This window comes from Melanerpes formicivorus, unplaced genomic scaffold, assembly GCF_026170545.1.
Source record: "Melanerpes formicivorus ecotype bairdi unplaced genomic scaffold, bMelFor1.0.p_v2 SCAF_154, whole genome shotgun sequence".
Classification (NCBI taxonomy): domain Eukaryota; kingdom Metazoa; phylum Chordata; class Aves; order Piciformes; family Picidae; genus Melanerpes; species Melanerpes formicivorus.
Window position 1 is genome coordinate 470,340 of NW_027142506.1, and position 22,986 is coordinate 493,325.

Sequence of the window (22,986 nt, forward strand, 5' to 3'; positions counted from 1 at the left end):
CACAAGGATCATCTAGTTCCAACCCCCCTGCCATGGGCAGGGACACCCCACACTAGATCAGCCTGGCCACAGCCTCAGCCAGCCTGGCCTTAAACACCCCCAGGGACAGGGCCTCGACCACCTCCCTGGACAACCCATTCCAGGACTTCACCACTCTCATGGGGAAGAACTTCCTCCTCACCTCCAGCCTCAATCTCCCCACCTCCAGCTTCATTCCATTCCCCCTAGTCCTATCACTCCCTGAGATCCTGAGCAGTCCCTCCCCAGCCTTCTTGTAGCCTCTTCAGATACTGGAAGGCCACAATGAGGTCACCCCAGAGACTTCTCTTCTCCAGACTCAACAGCCCCAACTCCTTCAGTCTGTCCTCACAGGAGAGGTGCTCCAGCCCTCTGCTCATCCTCGTAGCCCTTCTCTGGACACCTTGCAGCACCTCCAGATCCCTCTTGCCATAGGGGCTCCAGAACTGGAGGCAGTACTCCAGGTGTGGTCTCAGCAAAGCTGAGCAGAGGGGGAGAATCACCTCCCTTGACCTGCTGGCCACACTTCTCCTGATGCAGCCCAGGATCTGATTGGCTTTCTGGGCTGCAAGTGCACACTGAGAGCTCCTGTTGAGTTTCTCCTCCACTAGCACCCCCAGGTCTCTCTCCTCAGGGCTGCTTTCCAGCCAGTCCCTGCCCAGCCTGCATTTGTGCCTGGGATTGCCTCCACCCAGATGCAGGACCCTGCACTTGGTCTTGTTGAACTTCACGAGGTTGGCTTGTGCCCACCTCTCCAGCCTGTCCAGGTCCCTCTGGATGTACCTCAATGTACTTCTTGTAGTGAGGCCTCCAAAATTAAGCCCAGGATGCAAGGTGTGGCTTCACCAGTGCTGAGTCCAAGGGGACAAACAATTAGTGCCCTGGTCCTGCTGGTCACACTACTGATACAGGCCAGGATGCTGTTAGCCTTCTTGGCCACCTGGTCACAGGCTGGATCGTGTTCAGCCAGCTGTGGATCAACACCCCCAGGTCTTTCTCTACTGGGCAGCCTTCCAGCCACTCTGCCCCAAAACTAGAGCATTCATGAGGTTGTTGTGACCCAAGTGCAGGACCAAGCACTTGGTCTTGTTGAATCTCATACTTGGCCCATCGATCCAGCCTGTCCAGATCCCTCTGTAGAGCTTTTCTACTCTGCAGCAGATCAAAACTCCCTCCCAGCTGAAGAGAAGAGAATTAACCAGCTTGGAAAAGACCTTCAAGATCAAGTCCAACCTATCACCCAACACCATCTAATCAACTAAACCATGGCATCCAGTCTCTTGCTAAACACCTCCAGTGATGGTGACTCCACCACCTCCCTGGGCAGCACATTCCAATAGCCAAACTCTCTTGCTGGGAAGAACGTCTTCCTAACATCCAGTCTAAACCTGCCCTGGCACAGCTTGAGACTGTGTCCTCTTGTTCTGGTGCTGCTTGCCTGGAAGAAGAGACCAACCCCCACCTGGCTACAACCTCCCTTCAGGGAGTTGGAGACAGCAAGAAGGTCTCCCCTGAGCCTCCTCTTCTCCAGGTTAAGCAACCTCAGCTCCCTCAGCCTCTCCTCACAGGGCTGTGCTCCAGACCCCTCCCCAGCTTTGTTGCCCTTCTCTGGACACCTTCCAGCAACTCAGCATCTTTCCTAAACTACAATGGTTTGGGTTGAAGTAGTTTGTTGACTTCCCCAAAGCAAGTCTGTTGAAGCTTGTATGTAGTGATCAGGTAGAGCCCGAGATGCACTGTGGTGTGGTACAACTGCATGTAGTGAAGGATGCTGCACTGGCAGGACCAGATGTTTCTCTGGAAGCAATTAAAAGGAATATCCTCCTGTAGCTCTTGATGTGAGGAAAGGAGACAGGAACCTTGCTAATGTGATTATTGCTTTAGTGTGATAATGCAAAAGTCCATGGTGGAATGTCATAATACCTAAATGCTTGTTCCCATAAACAAAGTGTAAGATGGGTTGCAGCTCTGGCTAGTCAAGGAAGCTTACTGCTTGATTTTTGCCTCAGTGGTTGCTCTGTTTTCAAAACAAGAGCTGGCTTCTCAAGTTCTGCCTTAAAACCAGCCAAATTTGCTGATCACTGCAGTGCTACTGCACTTACTTCTGATTAACACTTCTCATTTTGTTGGAGACACAAACATCATGCATTGAAATTATTACAAACCAACAGCTTTTGGATTTAATCACTAAACACAGCCACAACTAATGACTTGTAGCAGCCAATTCTGTAGCAGTGAGACCAGAACTAAATTCCTGCACTGCACAAGCATGCTAGTAATAAGGGAATTACTCATGCAGCCACTGCTGTAGATACTGCTGTGCCTTCCTCCTTTCTCTGGATTGACCTGGGCAAGAATGATCTGGAATTGCTGAAAGAGGGGGGTGGTGGTGGTGTTTATTAATTGTTCTCGTTCTTTCTCTACTGTCTGTTGCTGTCCCTTCTCTGGAATATGTTTGCCACATGTGAAAAAAAACCCTGAAATTTGGGTTCTCCAAAGGCATGTGCATTTGGTAAGGGTTTCACTGTCACAGAATCATAGAATCAGGCAGGGTTGGAAGGGACCACAAGGATCATCTAGTTCCAACCCCCCTGCCATGGGCAGGGACACCCCACACTAGATCAGGCTGGCCACAGCCTCAACCAGCCTGGCCTTAAACACCTCCAGGGACAGGGCCCCAACCACCTCCCTGGCCTGCATTAGGAATAGTGTGGCCAGCAGGAGCAGGGAAGTCATTGTGCCCTGTACTCTGCATTGGTTAGGCCACACCTTGAGTCCTGTGTCCAGTTCTGGGCCCCTCAGTTCAAGAAGGACATTGAGACACTTGAATGTATCCAGAGAAGGGCAACAAGGCTGGGGAGAGGCCTTGAGCACAGCCCTGTGAGGAGAGGCTGAGGGAGCTGGGGTTGCTTAGCCTGGAGAGGAGGAGGCTCAGGGGTGACCTCATTGCCCTCTACAACTCCCTGAAGGGAGGTTGTAGCCAGGTGGGGGTTGGTCTCTTCTCCCAGGCAAGCAGCACCAGAACAAGAGGACACAGTCTCAAGCTGTGCCAGGGGAAGTTTAGGCTGGAGGTGAGGAGAAAGTTCTTCACTGAGAGAGTCATTGGTCATTGGAATGTGCTGCCTAGGGAGGTGGTGGAGTCCCCATCCCTGGAGGTGTTCAAGAGGGGATTGAATGTGGCACTTGGTGCCATGGTTTAGTCATGAGGTCTGTGGTGACAGGTTGGACTCGATGATTCTCGAGGTCTCTTCCAACCTTAGTTATACTGTGATACTGTGATACAACCCATTCCAGGGCTTCACCACTCTCATGGGGAAGAACTTCCTCCTCACCTCCAGCCTGAATCTCCCCACCTCCAGCTTCATTCCATTCCCCCTAGTCCTATCACTACCTGAGATCCTGAGCAGTCCCTCCCCAGCCTTCTTGTAAGCCCCCTTCAGATACTGGAAGGCCACACTAAGGTGGCCTCACAAAGTGGTAGGGATTTGAAGTGACCTCTGAAGAGCTTCTAGTTCAGTTCTTCTGCTAGAGCAGGGTCATCTAGAGTAAATCCCATGGGAACACATCCAAGCAGGTTTGGAATGCCTCCAGAGACTAAGACTCCACAGCTTCTCTGGGCAGCCTGTTCCAGTGCTCTGCCATTCTCAAAGGGAAGTATTTTCCTGATGTTTACTTGGAACTTCTTGTGTTGCTTTTTGTGTCCATTGCTGCATGTCCTGTGACTGGACACCACTGAGATGAGTCTGTCTCCATGGCCTTTAGATACTGATAAGCTCTAATGAGATCTCCCTGCAGTCCTCTCCAGGCTAAAAAGCCCCAGCTCTCTCAGCCTTTCCTTTTAAGGCAGATCCTCCAGTCCCTTCATTGTCTTTGTAGCTCTCTGTTGGACTATTTCCAGTAGTTTCTTATCCTTGAACTGGGATGCCCAGAACTGGATGCACTACTCCAGATGAGAGGGCAGAGGAGAGGGGTAGGAGAGCTGCCCTCAAACTGCTGACCACACTCTTCTGAATGCACCCTAGGATGCCACTGCCCACCTTGGCCACAAGGGCACATTGCTGGCTGTTAGGGTTTTTTTATTTACAGCAGTGCTTGTGCAGATCAAGTCTCTAATACAGAACTCTCTGAACTACTTCATTTTTTTTTGCGTTGCTTAAAGGCTGAACATGAGCCAGCAGTGTGCCCAGGCAGCCAAGAGGTCCAATGGCATCCTGGCCTGTATCAGGAACAGTGTGGCCAGCAGGAGCAGGGAGGTCATGCTGCCCCTGTACTCAGCACTGGTTAGGCCACACCTTGAGTCCTGTGTCCAGTTCTGGGCCCCTCAGTTTAGGAAAGATGTTGAGATGCTGGAAGGTGTCCAGAGAAGGGCAACAAAGCTGGGGAGGGGTTTGGAGAACATCCCTGTGAGGAGAGGCTGAGGGAGCTGGGGTTGCTTAGCCTGGAGAAGAGGAAAGTCAGGGGAGACCTTCTTGCTGTCTCCAACTACCTGAAGGGAGGTTGTAGCCAGGTGGGAGTTGGTCTCTTCTCCCAGGCAACCAGCACCAGAACAAGAGGACACAGTCTCAGGCTGCACCAGGGGAGGTTTAGACTGGATGTTAGGAAGAAGTTCTTCCCAGCAAGAGAGTTTGGCCATTGGAATGTGCTGCCCAGGGAGGTGGTGGAGTCACCATCATTGGAGGTGTTTAGAAGGAGGCTTGATAGGGTGCTTGGTGCCATGGTTTAGTTGATTAGATAGTGTTGGGTGATGGGTTGGGCTTGATGATCTTGAAATTCTCTTCCAACCTGGTCTGTTCTGTATGTAGCCTCTCTTCTTATGGGTCTAGTATACAGCCAAGTTACCTATAAATGGAAAGTGTTGTTTTGATGAAAATTACTTTTGTATACTTCAGAATCTACCATTTGTATATCACAGGGGTTTGTAACACATCCAAACAGGGCCTTAGTGGCTGGCTGTGTATTTGGTCTCCATACATGGTAGTTCCCACACTTACATTGCCATATACAAGCTTGAACTGCAGGTGAGGGGAATAGTCATTAAGGAAAACAAGTGGTGATAACTTGAAAATATGAAGAAGCAAGATGATGATAAATGTTTAGGGTAGTGTTTGAAACAGGGTTGTCTGTGAAGCACATTTAGTTAGGGTATCGAGGAAAACACAGTTGTGGAGTGTGTTGGACACTAGAATAACCTCTCAGAGAAGTTTCTGGCCAAGCTGTCAGCCCCTGGCTTGGACAGCAGCACTCTGAGCTGGGTTAGGAACTGGCTGGAGGCTGAGCCCAGAGAGTGGTGGTGAATGGTGCCACAGCCAGCTGGCAGCCAGGCACCAGTGGTGTGCCCCAGGGATTAGTGCTGGCCCCATCTTGTTCAATATCTTTATTGATGATCTGGATGATGGGATTGAGTCCATCATCAGTAAATTTGCAGATGACACCAAGCTGGGGGCAGGAGTTGATCTGTTAGAGGGCAGGAGAGCTCTGCAGAGGGACCTTGCCAGGCTGGACAGATGGGCAGAGTCCAAGGGCAGGAGATTGAACACATCCAAGTGCTGGGTGCTGCACTTTGGCCACAACAACCCCAGGCAGTGCTACAGGCTGGGGTCAGAGTGGCTGAGAGCAGCCAGGCAGAGAGGGATCTGGGGGGTACTGGTTGACAGCTGGATGAACATGAGCCTGCAGTGTGCCCAGGTGGCCAAGAAGGCCAATGGCATCCTGGCCTGCATCAGACACAGTGTGGCCAGCAGAAGCAGGGAAGTCATTGTGCCCTATACTCAGCACTGGTTAGGCCACACCTTGAGTCCTGTGTCCAGTTCTGGGCCCCTCAATTTAAGAAGGACATTGAGACACTTGAAGGTGTCCAGAGAAGGGCAACAAAGCTGGGGAGGGGTCTGGAGCACAGCCCTGTGAGGAGAAGCTGAGGGAGCTGAGGTGTGGCCTAACCAGTGCTGAGTACAGGGCACAATGACTTCCCTGCTTCTGCTGGCCACACTGTGTCTGATGCAGGCCAGGATGCCATTGGCCTTCTTGGCCACCTGGGCACACTGCTGGCTCATGTTCATCCAGCTGTCAACCAGTCCTCCCAGGTCCCTCTCTGCCTGGCAGCTCTCCAGCCACTCTGACCCCATCCTGTAGCACAGCATGGGGTTGTTGTGTTCTTACCCATAACCATCTTGCATCCCATCTGCTTCACAGTCACAACAACTTCAGAAAGTGCTGTTGCATTGCTGTGGCCTTAGGCTGTTCTTTCCTGCCCGCTTTACCTATTGTAGCAGACACATGCTGATTGTCCCAAGAGAGACTGACATGCCATCCCGACTGCCTCAGCAGGCAGTGGCTGATAGGCTGTGCTGACTCCTCTCTGTGGAGTCTTGTGAGGTTCTGGACAATGTAACGTGGAGTTTCTGGGTGAAAATTGCACTTTTCAGCCTTCTGGCTGGGGTGATTTATTCTCTGAGCATAATCAGCTGCAGTCTTCTCGCAGCGCGCGAGGCAATTGAGGCAGGAACGTGGGAGGTGGGAATCTGCCAACTGGTCTTAGCCTTAATTCCCAAAGCCAAAACACAACAATATAAATGTGTGCACTAAGTGTTTCACTGCTATTCTTCTCCAGAAGTCTCCAGCTGGTTTGTTTTGTGGGCAGGGTTTGAAGGGATTCACGCTACTTCTCCTCCAATTTTCAGAGGGCCTTAAAAGCTTCCATTGCATCATAGCTTATAAATTCATTAAAGTGCATTCATTTAGCATGGTCCATTGAAAACTTCCTGTCATTAGAGGAAGTTCTGGGGCTGTTTAATTTAGAAAATGATTCTGCTTCCCTCATCCCTTCTGTTTTCTCTTCCACAGGGCTGGGAGAGACATAGCTAGAGCCCAGTGGGAAGAAAAGTTGTGGTTCAGTAGGAAATTTGGGGGGTTGGTTTTGTGTTATTTCTTCCTTACTTTACCTGGTTCATCTCATAGTATTAGGTACTTGTTATATGTTATGCTATGCTATGCTATGCTATGCTATGCTATGCTATGCTATGCTATGCTATGCTATGCTATGCTATGCTATGCTATGCTATGTTATGTTATGTTATGTTATGTTATGTTATGTTATGTTATGTTATGTTATGTTATGTTATGTTATGTAGTGGAATGGAGTGGAATGGAATGGAGTGGAATGGAATGGAATGGAATGGAGTGGAATGGAATGGAATGGAATGGAGTGGAATGGAATGGAATGGAATGGAATGGAATGGAATAGAATAGAATAGAATAGAATAGAATAGAATAGAATAGAATAGAATAGAATAGAATAGAATAGAATAGAATAGAATAGAATAGAATAGAATGAGAATGAAATAGAATAGAGTAGAATAGGAATAGAATAGACCAGACCAGGTTGGAAGAGACCTTCAAGATCATCACGTCCAACCCATCAACCAATCCAACACCACCTAATCAACTAACCCATGGCACCAAGCACCCCATCAAGTCTCCTCCTGAACACCTCCAGTGATGGTGAGTCCACCACCTCCCCAGGCAGCCCATTCCAATGGGCAATCTCTCTCTCTGTATAGAACTTCTTCCTAACATCCAGCTTAAACCTCCCCTGGTGCAGCCTGAGACTGTGTCCTCTTGTTCTGGTACTGGCTGCCTGGGAGAAGAGACCAACCTCTGCCTGTCTACAACCTCCCTTCAGGGAGTTGGAGACAGCAATAAGATCTCCCTGAGCCTCCTCTTCTCCAGGCTAAGCAACCCCAGCTCCCTCAGTCTCTCCTCACAGGGCTGTGCCCCAAACCCCTACCCAGCTTTGTTGCCCTTCTCTGGACACCTTCCAGCAACTCAACATCTTTCCTAAACTGAGGGGCCCAGAAGTGGACACAGGACTCAAGGTGTGGCCTAACCAGTGCTGAGTCCAGGGCATAATGACTTCCTTGCTCCTGCTGGCCATACTCTTTCTGATGCAGGCCAGGATGCCATTGGCCTTCTTGGCCACCTGGCACACTGCAGGCTCTTGTTCAGCCTACTATCAACCAGTACCCCCAGGGCCCTTTCTGCCTGGCTGCTCTTCAGCCACTCTGACCCCAGCCTGTAGCTCTGCATGGGGTGGTTGTGGCCAAAGTGCAGCACCCAGCACTTGGAGTTGTTGAATGCACACTTGAATTATTTCTTTGAACAGGAATCTGGGATACCATGTCCAATTTTCTGTCTTGAAAGTGTCTCATTGGCTGGGCAGTTACTGCATGCATTTGATTCAAGAGCAGTCTATTTTTTCTTCTTTATGGCCCTGTTATTCTCTCTAGTTGTAAATTATGGAGATTCATTACCAAGACTCTTGAAAATACTGCTTGCAACCTTAGGCATTAATAAAATCTTACCTTCTCAGTCATGAAAAATAAGTGTGAGCAGCACTTTCTCCCAGAAGGCCTCTTGACTTTTTTTGGAAGCACTGACACTTCTGGAAGAGACAAAAATCCTCAAGAATGTTTAATTTATTTTGAAATTTAAGGCACTTTTGCCTCTCTGATTGGATATCTTTTAGTACACAGCTTTCCACATTTACCTTCCCAGACCTGTTTGTCAAAACACTGTCAACACTTTTGCAGTGCATTGCCTATTTCAGATGTAGTCCTTACTGAGATTGCACTGCTGAGGGGAAGCTCTTTCCACCTAGCAGCTCAGCAGCAACTTTTCAGTCCCACACAAAGAAGAGCCATGAGTTCCATCTTGAGTAAATCCACCTTAAAACTTAACCACTGCATCTGCTTTTGCAGGAAAGCCCCATCAGCTGCCCACACACAGTGTTATATAGTAAACCTCAGTAAGCAGCATTCCAGCATTGCTGATTTTGCTTGCTTTCAGATCTACTCACAGTATCCATGCCTTTCCCTCCATGGCCTGCATCAGGAACAGTGTGGTCAGCAGGAGCAGGGAAGTCAGTGTGCCCCTGGACTCAGCACTGGTTAGGCCACACCTTGAGTCCTGTGTCCAGTTCTAGGCCCCTCAGTTTAGGAAAGATGTTGAATTGCTGGAAGGTGTGCAGAGAAGGGCAACAAAGCTGGGGAGGGGTGTGGAGCACAGCCCTGTGAGGAGAGGCTGAGGGAGCTGGGGTTGCTTAGCCTGGAGAAGAGGAGGCTCAGGGGTGATCTTCTTGCTGTCTCCAACTCCCTGAAGGGAGGTTGTAGCCAGGTGGGTGTTGGTCTCTTCTCCCAGGCAACCAGCACCAGAACAAGAGGACACAGTCTCAAGCTGTGCCAGGGGAGGTTTAGGCTGGATGTTAGGAAGAAATTCTTCCCAGCAAGAGAGATTGGCCATTGGAATGTGCTGCCCAGGGAGGTGGTGGAGTCACCACCACTGCAGGTGTTTAGGAGGAGACTGGATGTGGCACTTGGAGCCATGGTTTAGTTGATTAGATGGTGTTGGGTGATAGGTTGGACTTGATGATTTTTCAGGTCTTTTCCAGCCTTATTGATTCAATGATTCTCTGATCTGAAAGTGGTCACCTCTTATAAATAAGTGAGCTCTAAATAAAGCATAAAAGGGATCTGACTCTGCAGACTGGAGCTTGTCAGACCACAAGGAAGTAATGTAAGTGGAGTGTTCTGAAAGTAACTCTTGGATTAGTCATTAGTAAGCCAGGTTGTGGGGGATGCTTAATGCAGTGGTTTTAGAGGAGGAAATATGTCACTGGGAATAGCAGAGAGATGACCATCTTGACCCTTTGAGAAGCACTGATGGTTTTTACAGGCTTGTAACAGTTTAGGAAAGAAAAGTGCATTCAAGTGGACAAGAATGGGGGGAAAAAAGAGAAACAATGTGTTTACTGAGAAAAGCAAAGGGCTGTCAGGAAAAAACAGGGAGATCTGGTTAAGCTGTTTTGTGAAAGCTGCTAAATGGGAAATAGTTGGCTTTGTAAAGGAAACAATAAATAGAGGACTTACAGGCTGCTTCTCCTTCAAATATATTCAGTCAAGCTGCAAGAACTATTTCCCAAGGCTCTGACATTTATACTGAAAGCAGGGTATTAGGATCTTTCTTCAGGACACAAAAGCAGCTGAGGATGACATGAGTGATTTAATGGAATAGCTGGTTTTCAGAGGTACCAATGATTGAGACAGCCTTGGAGGTTGGTTTGAGAGTTCGGGAACTGTCACAGGTTGTGTATATTATTCATTGGAGATGTCATTCTGTTTTTCTACATTGTTTAGTAGTTTCATAATAGAGTGTTTGGGGGAGAGAGCACTCCTGGTGTCTCTATTGGTGAGGAGCTAAGCTTATCATTAGAGAATGGAATGGAATGGAATGGAATGGAATGGAATGGAATGGAATGGAATGGAATGGAATGGAATGGAATGGAACGGAATGGAACAGAACACAACAGAATTTAGAATAGAATAGAATAGAATAGAATAGAATAGAATAGAATAGAATAGAATAGAATAGAATAGAATAGAATAGAATAGAATAGAATAGAATAGAATAGAATAGAATAGAATAGAATAGAATAGAATTAACCAGGTTGGAAGAGACCTTGCCAGGCTGGACAGATGGGCAGAGTGCAAGGGCATGAGATTTAACACATCCAAGTGCCAGGTTCTACACATTGGCCACAACAACCCCATGCAGTGCTACAGGCTGGGGTCAGAGTGGCTGGAGAGTGGACAGGCAGAGAGGGACCTAGGGGGACTGGTTGATAGTAGGCTGAATATGAGCCAGCAGTGTGCCCAGGTGGCCAAGAGGGCCAAGGGTACCCTGGCCTGCATCAGGAACAGTGTGGCCAGCAGGAGCAGGGGAGTCATTGTGCCCCTGTGCTCAGCACTGGTTAGGCCACACCTTGAGTCCTGTGTCCAGTTCTGGGCCCCTCAGTTTAGGAAAGGTGTTGAGTTGCTGGAAGGTGTGCAGAGAAGGGCAACAAAGCTGGGGAGGGGTTTGGAGCACAGCCCTGTGAGGAGAGGCTGAGGGAGCTGGGGTTGCTTAGCCTGGAGAAGAGGAGGCTCAGGAGAGACCTTCTTGCTGTCTACAACTCCCTGAAGGGAGATTGTAGCCAGGTGGGGGTTGGTGTCGTAGGGTTGGACTCTCTTCTCCCAGCACCAGAACAAGAGGTCACAGTCTGAAGCTGTGCCAGAGGAGGTTTAGGTTAATGTTAGGAAGAAGTTCTACACAGAGAGAGTGATTGCCCATTGGAATGTGCTGCCCAGGGAGGTGATGGAGTCACCATCCCTGGAGGTGTTTAAGAAAAGACTTGGTGCCATGGTTTAGTTGATCAGATGGTGTTAGGTGATAGGTTGGACTCGATGATCTCAAAGATCTCTTCCAACCTGGTTTATTCTATTCTATTCTATTCTATGCTATGCTATGCTATTCTATGCTATGGTATGCTATGCTATGCTATTCTGTGCTATTCTATTCTCTGCTATTCTATTCTATTCTATTCTATTCTATTCTATTCTATTCTATTCTATTCTATTCTATTCTATTCTATTCCATTCCATTCCATTCCATCCCATCCCATCCCATCCCATCCCATCCCATCCCGTCCCATTCCATTCCATTCTATTCTTAGCAGGGATAATTGCCTGACATCCTCCTCACTACAACCTCCTTTCAATTACAGGGCAATAAAATTCCTTGCAGGTGAAGATATCAGACTCTGACAGAAAACTCATTATTGGGGTTGAACTACTGACCACCAGTGAAGATGGTGATAGAGCTCAGGAGATGATATGTGAGATGAGGGAATTTTAGGACAGGAAGCAGTGGTATTCCATTTCAGCTAGCCACATAAAGCCTTCATGAGGATGAGACAGAGATAAATTTTTGGGGTGCCATAAATTTTGCTTCCTAGTTTTACAATCTGTTGAAAATTATGCCACTCTGCATTTGCTTTTGGGTGGTGCAGAGGACTTAGCTCAGGATGTTTGAGTGGAGGGCTCCCAGTAGTAGAAATCTGATTCCAGCAGTGTTCAGCATTGTTGCTGGAGAGAGCAGAGCAAACGAGCTGTAGGAATCCTTTATTTCCAAAAGGGAAGCTAGGTAAGAATGAAGAGCAGCTGTCAGAAAAACAAAAGGCAGGGAAACTGCAGTTCTCCTGGAGGCCCTGTGTTAGAACAACCCAAAGGTATTAGAAATAAAAGCAAACAAAGGCAACAGTTAAACGTGTGGCACCGCTCATGAGATCATAGTATCATAGTATCAGTCAGGGTTGGAAGGGACCACAAGGATCATCTAGTTCCAACCCCCCTGCCATGGGCAGGGACACCCCACACTAGATCAGCCTGGCCAGAGCCTCAGCCAGCCTGGCCTTAAACACCTCCAGGGACAGGGCCTCAACCACCTCCCTGGACAACCCATTCCAGGGCTTCACCACTCTCATGGGGAAGAACTTCCTCCTCACCTCCAGCCTCAATCTCCCCACCTCCAGCTTCATTCCATTCCCCCTAGACCTATCACTACCTGAGATCCTGAGCAGTCCCTCCCCAGCCTTCTTGCAGGCCCCCTTCAGATACTGGAAGGCCACAATTAGGTCACCTCGGAGCCTTCTCTTCTTCAACAAATCCCTTTCCATGGTTCCACAAGGCTGGGGGAAATCACAGGAAACTGCTGCATTTTCAGAAGGGAAAACTTGCCCAAAGTAGAAAGAAGACCTCATATCAAATTGGCAAATCTCTTTTTTTTCTTTTTGAAACAACATAAGAGTGCTAAAAAGGAATTGGAGGAGCACCCTACAAGTAATTCTTAAGCTGATAACATTGGTTATTGGAATGGAATGGAATGGAATGGAATGGAATGGAATGGAATGGAATGGAATGGAATGGAATGGAATGGAATGGAATAGAATAGAATAGAATAGAATAGAATAGAATAGAATAGAATAGAATAGAATAGAATAGAATAGAATAGAATAGAATAGACCAGGTTAGAAGAGACCTTCAAGATCATCGTGTCCAAACTATCACCCAACACCACCTAAACAACTAACCCATGGCACCAAGCACCCCATCATATCTCCTCCTGAACACCTTCAGTGATGTTGACTCCACCATCTCCCTGGGCAGCACATTTCAATGGCCAAACTCTCTTGCTGGGAAGAACTTCTTCCTAACATCCAGTCTAAACCCCCCCTAGCACATCTTGAGACTGTGTCTGCTTCTTCTGGTGCTGGTTGCCTGGGAGAAGAGACCAACCCCCACCTGGCTACAACCTCCCTTTAGGTAGTTGTAGACAGCAAGAAGGTCTCCCCTGAGCGTCGCCTCTCCAGGCTAAGCAACCCCTGCTCCCTCAGTCTCTCCTCACAGGGCTGTGTTCCAAGCCCCTCACCAACTTTGTTGCCCTTCTCTGGACACCTTCCAGCAGCTCAACATCTTTCCTAAACTGAGGGGCCCAGAACTGGACACAGGACTCAAGGTGTGGCCTAACCAGTGCTGAGTACAGGCCACAATGACTTCCCTGCTCCTGCTGGCCACACTGTTCCTGATGCAGGCCAGGATGCCATTGGCCTTCTTGGCCACCTGGGCACACTGCAGGCTCATGTTCAGCCTACTATCAACCAGTACCCCAAGGACCCTTTCTGCCTGGCTGCTCTCAGCCACTCTGACCCCAGCCTGTAGCACTGCCTGGGGTTGTGGCCAATGTGCAGAACCTGGCACTTGGATGTGTTCATTCTCATGCCCTTGGACTCTGCCCATCTGTCCAGCCTGTCCAGGTCCCTCTGCAGAGCTCTCCTACCCTCTAATAGATCAACTCCTGTCCCCAGCTTGCTGTCATCTGCAAACAGGACTGAGCCAAGGATAATGTCTTTTCATATTCCTTTGCACAGCTATTATGGATGCTGGAGGAGGAATCTTAGAATCATTTTGATTGGCAGAGATCTCTAAGCTCATTGAGTCCAGACATTAAACTCCACTAAGTCTTATGCTAAACCCTGTCCCTTGGCAGATACTGTAGGAAGTGATAGGCTAATGTGCATGCCCTAAATGCTGTCCCCTGTTGTTTTTCCTGGAAGCAGAGTGGTAGGCTACAGCTACCTCTGTTGTGATCCAGTAGGATATTATTTCTTAGATTCTTAGGTTTTGATTGGTTATTTAAGGCTCAGAATTAACCAGGCTCAGGACAGGAAACAGGCTTGAGTTTGTGGCTGTTTCTAATAGTGATCCGTTGGTATTGTCCTGCTCCAGAAGGGAAGAATAGACTGAGCCTTTCTTTTACTAGTATCACATACATCTTCACTTCTTCTGGGTCCTTTGTGTCCAAAGTCATCCAATCAAAGTGATGGAGTACTGTAGCTTAATGAGTAACCACACATGAGCTGATGCTCGGTGGCCGACCAACTGCAGCAATTGCCTGCCCCTCTTGCCAAGCAAAACACAGTAGCTTAAACTGATTTAGGCTGACAAATGATTTGTGGTTTATGCCTAGGACCTCCTGAATTGCAGACCAACATACAGTCAGTCACTGCAATTTGGGTGATGAATGTTAACTCATTAGGCTCCAGTACTGAATTTTTTTTCCCAGCTGAAATCTCTACCCTTCTGTGCATTTTCCTCCCTCTTTTATCAGGCTTTTTCTATTTAACAACAGAACAGAATTAACCAGGTTGGAAAAAGACCTTTGAGATCATCAAGTCCAACCTACAAAGTACTTCTTCCTAACATCCAGCCTAAACCTCCCCTGCTGCAACTTGAGACTGTGTCCTCTTGTTCTTATCCATGAATACATTCAACCACCAATGAGGTCTTTCTGAAACTATTAAAATTCCTCTCTTATCTGCAGTGCACCATGAATATTAACTAAAAGTTTGTGGTGTGAGCTTAAATGGAGTCTTCTTTGTCGTGGATGTGGTGCTGAGGGACATGGTTTACCACCAGACTTGATAGAGTTAGAGAATGGTTGGACTTGGTGATCTTAAAGGTCTTTTCCAACCAAAATGATTCTGTGATTGCATGCTTTTTAGCAGGAGGCCCTAAATCATAAGGTCATTGAATTGAACTGAACTCTGGTCTGTTCCATGTTCCACCTATAAAATGCCAAGGCAAGAAATGACAAACATCCATCTAATCAACATCTTTCACTCTACAGACTATTATTTTCTGGACAGTGTAATATCCCCCCCAAAGTACTAAAGCATATTCAAAACTATGTCAGCACACAGTAACATCCATGGAAGGACAAGCTGGAGAGCATCCCCCACCCAAAGCACACCTGAGCTTCATGACCTGTGCAAGTGTGGCAGTTTAGGCTGTTCCTGCCACACAAGCTACACCTCCAGTGTCCTGAGGGTCCAGCCCAGTGGGTGGACACAGGGAGCTGTGTATTTCATACCCATAATATCCTGTGCCTTACAAATCCATCTGCAAAGTCTTTCTCTTCCTCTTTCTTCCCTCTCTGCTCCCAGGGGAGATGCTCCCTATCAGGTAATAGTGGGGGAGTATCTCAAGGCCTCTTAGGCCTGGCTACGCCTAATGCCAGGAGGAGAAGGGGGAGGGGCAGTCTCAGACCTTGGCCAGCCCATGGAGGGGAAAAAAGAGCCCTGGGGTTTTGGCTGTACCTTCAGGTGGGGAGAAGGGAAGTGCTGTTTGTCTGAGTCGTCATTTCTGCACGTGGTGGGGAGGGGGTTTGCCCCAACCCATTACAACTACATAGATAAGAATATATAAAAAGTACACATTTAACAAGTTACCACATGGAGAAGACAAGGAGTAACATCTGCAAGTACTCTTGGGGAGATTCTGACTAGATTAGAATAGAATAGAATTAACCAGGTTGGAAAAGACCTTTGAGATCATCAAGTCCAACCTGTCACCCAATACCATCTCATCAACTAAACCATGGCATCCAGTCTCTTCCTAAACACCTCCAGTGATGGTGACTCCACCACCTCCCTGGGCAGCACATTCCAATGGCCAGTCTCTCTCTCTGGGAAGAACTTCTTCCTATCATCCAACCTAAACAAGAAAATTTGTCACAATGAGAACAATCATCCATTGGAATAATCTCCTCAGGCAAAAGCACTGTACCTCCACACCATGTCTCTGAGAAACACCTCCAGAGAAGGGTATTCCACCACCCTGGTTCATCTTCAGCCAGCTGTTGATTAGCACCCCAAAGTCTTTCTCTGCTGGGCAGCTTTCCAGCCACTGCCCCAAGCCTGGAGCATTGCATGGGAGTGTTTTGATGCAGGTGCAGGACCCAGCACTCGTTGAATCTCGTACAGTTGGCCTCAGCATTTTGATCCAGTCTTTCCAGGTTCCTCTAAGAGCCATCCTACCCTCAAGCAGATCAATGCTCCCTCCCAGCTTAGTGTCATCTGCAAACTTACTGAGGGTGCACTCAATCCCTTTGTCCCTATCATTGATAATTAGTGCTGCTTGGGTGTATCACAGTGTCACAGTACAGTAGAGGTTGGAATCATAGAATCATAGAATCAGTAAGGTTGGAAAATACCTCAAACATCATGAAGTCCAACCTGTCACCCAACACCTCATGCCTAAACCGTGGCTTCAAGTGCCACATCCAATCCCCTCTTGAACACCTCCAGGGACAGTGACTCCACCACCTCCCTAGGCAGCACATTCCAAAGGACAATCACTCTCTCTATGAAGAATTTCTTCCTCACATCCAGCCTGAACCTCCCCTGGCACGGCTTGCAACTGTGTCCTCTTGTTCTGGTGCTGCTTGCCTGGGAGAAGAGACCAACCCCCACCTGGCTACAACCTCCCTTCAGGGAGTTGTAGACAGCAGTAAGGTCTCCCCTGAGCCTCCTCTTCTCCAGACTAAACAACCCCAGCTCCCTCAGCCTCTCCTCACAGGGCTGTGCTCCAGACCTCTCCCCAGCCTTGTTGCCCTTCTCTGGACACATTCAAGTGGCTCAGTATCCTTCTTAAATTGAGGGGCCCGGAACTGGATACAGTATAAAATAGTATCATAGAATCAATAAGGTTGGAAAAGACCTCAAAGATCATCAAGTCCAACCTGTCACCCAAGACCTCATGACTGCTAAACCATAGCACCAAGTGCCACATCCAATCCCCTCTTGAACACCTCCAGGGATGGTGACTCCACCACCTCCCTGGGCAGCTCATTCCAAGGGCTAACAACTCTCTGTGTAGAACTTTCTCCTTACCTCAATCCTAAGCCTCCCCTGGCACAGCTTGAGACTGTGTCCTCTTGTTCTGATGCTCTCCAGCCACCCTGACCCCAGCCTGTAGCACTGCATGGTGGTGTTGTCAAAGTGCAGCACCCACCACTTAGATGTTTTCAATCTCATGCCTTTGGACTCTGCCCATCTGTCCAGCCTGGCAAGGTCCCTCTGGAGAGCTATCATACCCTCTGACAGACCAACACCTGCTCCCAACTTGGTGACATCTGCAAATTTCCTAATGGTGGAAGTGAGCTGAAGGGATCATCAGGTCCATTCAGTGCATTCAATGTCCAAAGCATGCCCATGGCTTGTTACTTGACCTCACTGAAGGATTTAATAGACATGGGTAAACAGTTTTCTGATCTCCAGTGTTATCATAGTATCACAGTATCATAGTATCATTCAGGGTTGGAAGGGACCACAAGGATCATCTAGTTCCAACCCCCCTGCCATGGGCAGGGACACCCCACACTACATCAGCCTGGCCACAGCCTCATCCAGCCTGGCCTTAAACACCTCCAGGGACAGGGCCTCAACCACCTCCCTGGACAACCCATTTCAGGGTTTCACCACTCTCATGGGGAAGAACTTCCTCCTCACCTCCAGCCTGAATCTCCCCACCTCCAGCTTCATTCCATTCCCCCTAGTCCTATCACTTCCTGAGCAGTCCCTCCCCAGCCTTCCTGGAGCCCCCTTCAGATACTGGAAGGCCACAATGAGGTCACCTGGGAGCCTTCCCTTCTCCAGACTGAACAGCCCCAACTCCTTCAGTCTGTCCTCACAGGAGAGGTGCTCCAGCCCTCTGCTCATCCTCGTAGCCCTTCTCTGGACACCTTCCAGCACCTCCACATCCCTCTTGTAACAGGGGCTCCAGAACTGGAGGCAGTACTCCAGGTAGGGTCTCAGCAGAGCTGAGTAGAGGGGGAGGATGACCTCCCTCAACCTGCAGGCCACACTTAGGGATTTTGACTTTTCTGTATGTCTTTTGTGAAATTTTCCATATGAATGCAGAGCATTAAAACAGATTCTGAATTCCTGCCTGCAGGTTTCTGAGCATGCACAACTTGCCTGGATTCTTGGGTGCTTAACTAACGTGCCACGGCTGCTGCGCTTGCCCCAGTGGAAGGTACGGACAGTTTCAGATGCTGAAAGGAAACACACAGTGTTGAACTGCTGTCCTTTAAATGCTTGTTGTCTGTGAAGCACCACCTGTATCTTGCTGATCCTTGCTGTAGGTGTTAAGTGATTCTCTAGTCCTGCAGTGGAAGAAGGAAAATGTGTCTTTCCAGGTCTGTTGCCGTCAGTGAACATTTTTCCTGCTGGCAGCTACAAGGTCATGGTTTTGGCAGACACTTGGAGGAACTGTGCTAAACAGGAGGTTTGTTTAGTGTTGTGGAACTGATTTTGCTTGAAGTTATCTCAATGCTTATTTCACAGTGCAGAACAACTGCAAGATTCTGCGGTGGGAACCTCAAGCCTTGGTGGTTCAGGAGGTTCAGGAAGAGCTTTTTTGTTTGTTTTGCCTCTGTGATAAGCAGCTGCTCTGTGGATTTTGCAGATGAGGGTGCAAAAGAATTACATAGAATTACATAGAATAGACCAGGTTGGAAGAGACCTTCAAGATCATCGTGTCCAACCCATCAACCAATCCAACCCACCTAATCAACTAAACCATGGCACCAAGCACCCCATCAAGTCTCCTCCTGAACACCTCCAGTGATGGTGACTCCACCACCTCCACAGGCAGCCCATTCCAATGGGCAATCACTCTCTCTGTATAGAACTTCTTCCTAACATCCAACCTAAACCTCCCCTGGTGCAGCCTGAGACTGTGTCCTCTTATTCTGGTGCTGGCTGCCTGGGAGAAGAGACCAACATCCACCTGTCTGCAACCTCCCTTCAGGTAGTTGTAGAGAGTAATAAGGTCACCCCTGAGCCTCCTCCTCTCCAGGCTAAGCAACCCCAGCTCCCTCAGTCTCTCCTCACAGGGCTGTGTTCCAAGACCCTCACCAACTTTGTTGTCCTTCTCTGGACACCTTCCAGCAAGTCAACCTCCTTCCTAAACTGAGGGGCCCAGAACTGGACACAGGACTCGAGGTGTGGCCTAACCAGTGCAGTGTACAGAGGCAGAATGACCTCCCTGCTCCTGCTGGCCACACTGTTCTTGATGCAGGCCAGGATGCCATTGGCCTTCTTGGCCACCTGGGCACACTGCAGGCTCATGTTCAGCCTACCATCAACCAGTACCCCCAGGTCCCTCTCTGCCTGGCTGCTCTCAGCTCCTCTGACCACAGCCTGTAGCTCTGCATGGGGTTGTTGTGGCCCCAAGTTGGGAGTGGGATATAGAAGTTATAAATGTTAAATACATCCTGAGTGATAAAGTGAAATGTTTGCCTTTACAGTGTCCAAATGTTCATCTTCTTCATCTTGGTGCTGCATGAGTGTGACTGCATCAGTGGAGTTCTTGCCTTCAATTTCCTTGCACTTTGTTTTGGCCTTTATTAAACAGAGAAACTAAGAGGCAGGAGGGAGAAGTATCAAAAAAGAAAGGGAAAAAAAAAAAAACCTTAAGAGCACTTTGGCTTGCAGAGTTCAGAGCAGTCTTAAATACCTCCAGATGTTTTCTTTTTTCCTGTTTTTCTTCTTAATTAAATAAAAACAGTAAAACTCAAATACAGCAACCAGTGTTAATGCATGGCATAGATTAAAGCCAACCTTTTCAAGCTTTAGGTTCTAAAGTTAAGCTCTTAAATCCAACTTTGACTGGATTGACTTTCAACATCTCCAGAGAGGTGTTGCAGGTGCTAGGCTTGCCACATTAGGTCCCCTGAACCTTGGAAATGCAGACAGAAGACAGGGTCTGTATGAGAGACTGAGGAAAATCTGAAGCTGTTTGAACAGAAGATTTTTAAGAGGTGGATTGTTTAAAGGTCTATTGTGAGGTTTAGTGTACTGTTAACAGCAGGTGGGGGGAAAGGGTAAGTTATTACTAGAACAGAATGAGTAGCTGTAGCCTGATGATCTTGATGTGAATGTTCCATATCCTGGTGCATTAAAGGACTCAAGGACAGTGGGTGGGTTGTGGGGAACAGCATGAACTAAATGTCAAGAATGCTGGGCTGTGATTCTAAGGAGTTCTGGGTTCTCCTAGCTGTCAGTGATTCTCCCTGTGACCCTGTGTGGTCACTACATTTTGATCTCTTGCCTGTGAAACACAGATATTAATGCCTTTACATAGACTTGCTATAAAGTGTTGAATTTGCTTTCCTTCTGAAAATGCTATTTACAAATGAGTGGTTGTCAACACTAAGTACAGTACCCCAGCCTGGTTGTTCATAGTATCATAGTATCAGTCAGGGTTGGAAGGGACCACAAGGATCATCTAGTTCCAACCCCCCTGCCATGGACAGGGACACCCCACACTAGATCAGCCTGGCCACAGCCTCAGCCAGCCTGGCCTTAAACACCTCCAGGGACAGGGCCCCAACCACCTCCCTGGACAACCCATTCCAGGGCTTCACCACTCTCATGGGGAAGAACTTCCTCCTCACCTCCAGCCTCAATCTCCCCACTTCCAGCTTCATTCCATTCCCCCTAGTCCTATCACTTCCTGAAATCCTGAGAAGTCCTTCCCCAGCCTTCCTGTAGGCCCCCTTCAGATACTGGAAGGCCACAATGAGGTCACCTCGGAGCCTTCTCTTCTCCAGACTGAACAGCCCCAACTCCTTCAGGCTGTCCTCACAGGAGAGGTGCTCCAGCCCTCTGCTCATCCTCCTGGCCCTTCTCTGGACACCTTCCAGCACCTCCAGATCCTTCTTGTAATAGGGGCTCCAGAACTGGACACAGTACTCCAGGTGGGGTCTCAGCAGAGCTGAGTAGAGGGGGAGGATCACCTCGTAAGGCTGCAAACAGAGAGAAAAACACTGTGATGTCTGGGATATGCAGGGAAATTCATCAATACAGGTCATAAAATGGGCTCTGTGAGTCCACAAGGAGTGGATTTTGCAGGGCACACCTTTCTCTACAGCACAGTAAGTTACCCAGATTAGTCAGAATTCTAGTTAATTAATTAAGCTCTCAGAGTGTGATACTGTTAGCCAAAAGCTGAATCCTCTTTGTTTTCCTTTTGCACACAGGCAAAGCGTGCCAGCCAGAGTAACGAAGGGACTGCGGGTTTGTTGACTTACCCCGTGCTTCAAGCAGCAGATATTTTGCTCTACAAGTAAGAGGCAGACTGTCAGCCTGTGGGCAATGTCTGTTCAGCTGCATGAGAATGAATGTTCATCAGGTCAACATGTTAACTTATTAAGTTGGGGGAGCTGGGTGTGATTAGATCAGAAGGTTGGAAATGGATGACAGCTTCTGTTTTTTTTTCACCTCTCAAGTGGCTGGTTGAAAGTCTAGCTTGGTTTGAAAACCACTGGCAAGCCTGTGCAAGAGAAAAAGCTAGTCACTTCAGAGTAAGTCTTGGGAAATTATAGCACATTGGTGTTTAATTATACATATTACATGTTCATGTAACAGCTGTGCTTTATGGGGTTCAGTGTAGAAATACTTCAGCTGGCTGCATGGGCTATACCCAGCCTGTGTTGGATCCTCTGTGGGCATGTTGGTACTGATGAAAAAGTAAATCATTCACTTAATTGGGATACCTGAGCTAATTGGATTTTCTCTGGGGTATACTGTGTTCTGCAATGGAAACACACTCTAATATTTTGGTGTCACAGCAACCCTGTGTGGCACTGCAGGCCTGGGGCAGACTGAGAAGCTGTCCAGCAGAGAAAGACCTGGGGATGCTGATCCACAGCCTGCTGAACGTGACCCTGCATGTGCCAAGCTGGCCAAAAGCATCCTGGCCCATACCAGATTCTGTGAAGGCATACCCAAGTTTGTAGCTTGGCTGAGGGACCTTACAGTGCATTGTTGTGACTGGCTGTAGTTCATAATATGTTTTAAACTGTCTCAGTGAATAAATGTTAGAGCCAGTGCTCCATGTGATAATTATTGTCACGTTCTGAGTGCACGTGCTGCGTGGAATTGTTCTGATCTTGTGAGGAGTAACACAGAACACTGAGGACAAGGACTTTAGGAGGACAGAGTGAGCAAGGTTAGCCTGTTGTTAACCCAGAAAAATATATCCAGAGAAATTAAATCCTAAGTGATCATTATTAGGGAAAAACAGTGGTGTTAGGAAACCAGTAGGTGGTCTCTCTAATTCACTTGGATGTTAACTAAAAATAATGGGAAGTAAGCAACAATTTGAACATGAAAGTCATCTTCTAAGCAGTGAGGCTCATTTTGTGGTGAAGCAGTATTTAAGGGTGAAATTCAAACAGATTTTTCAGATAGAGCTCACCCATGTATGCCTCTTCCAAATCCACCAGGCTCATGTGATCCATCCTTCCTTGAAGCCTGTGGCTTGTTTGCTACCATGTGTATTAACAGCAGGCTGTCCAGACAGAGCCCAAAACAAGGAAGCAAAAGAGAAACAACATCCCTTTGAAGAAATTTGACATAATATCTTCAAGAAGAAATGTTTCAGTGTGAAAACATAATATGGGGAACAGTAATCAGGGAGCAGTGGAAACACCAAAAAAAGGGAATGACAGTCGTGAAGAGGAATTAAAAGAGCCGGAGGGGGGGGGGGAGAAACTGCTCACTCAGATGAGCCATGGATCAAAGAGACAGGGAAATGGATGGAAGGTAAATATATGATAGAAAGGGATAACAATAGAACCAGGACAGAAATAGTTTAAAAACTTAACACCAAAAAAAAAGCCCTAAAATAAATAAATAAGAAGGAAATACAAAGACTGAAGCAGAGGCCTTTCTAAAGGCAATATGTTTTCAGT

The 22,986-nt window shown here is 47.9% G+C and overlaps 1 protein-coding gene across 1 annotated transcript in view; it reads left to right on the forward strand.

Moving 5' to 3' along the window:
- Nucleotides 1-22,986, forward strand: part of WARS2 (tryptophanyl tRNA synthetase 2, mitochondrial) — a 66,883-nt gene that overhangs the window by 38,359 nt on the left and 5,538 nt on the right. Inside the window, 2 exon segments of the mRNA XM_068168679.1 lie at nucleotides 18,180-18,260; nucleotides 21,271-21,356. Of these exon segments, the coding sequence (XP_068024780.1) occupies nucleotides 18,180-18,260; nucleotides 21,271-21,356 (167 nt within the window).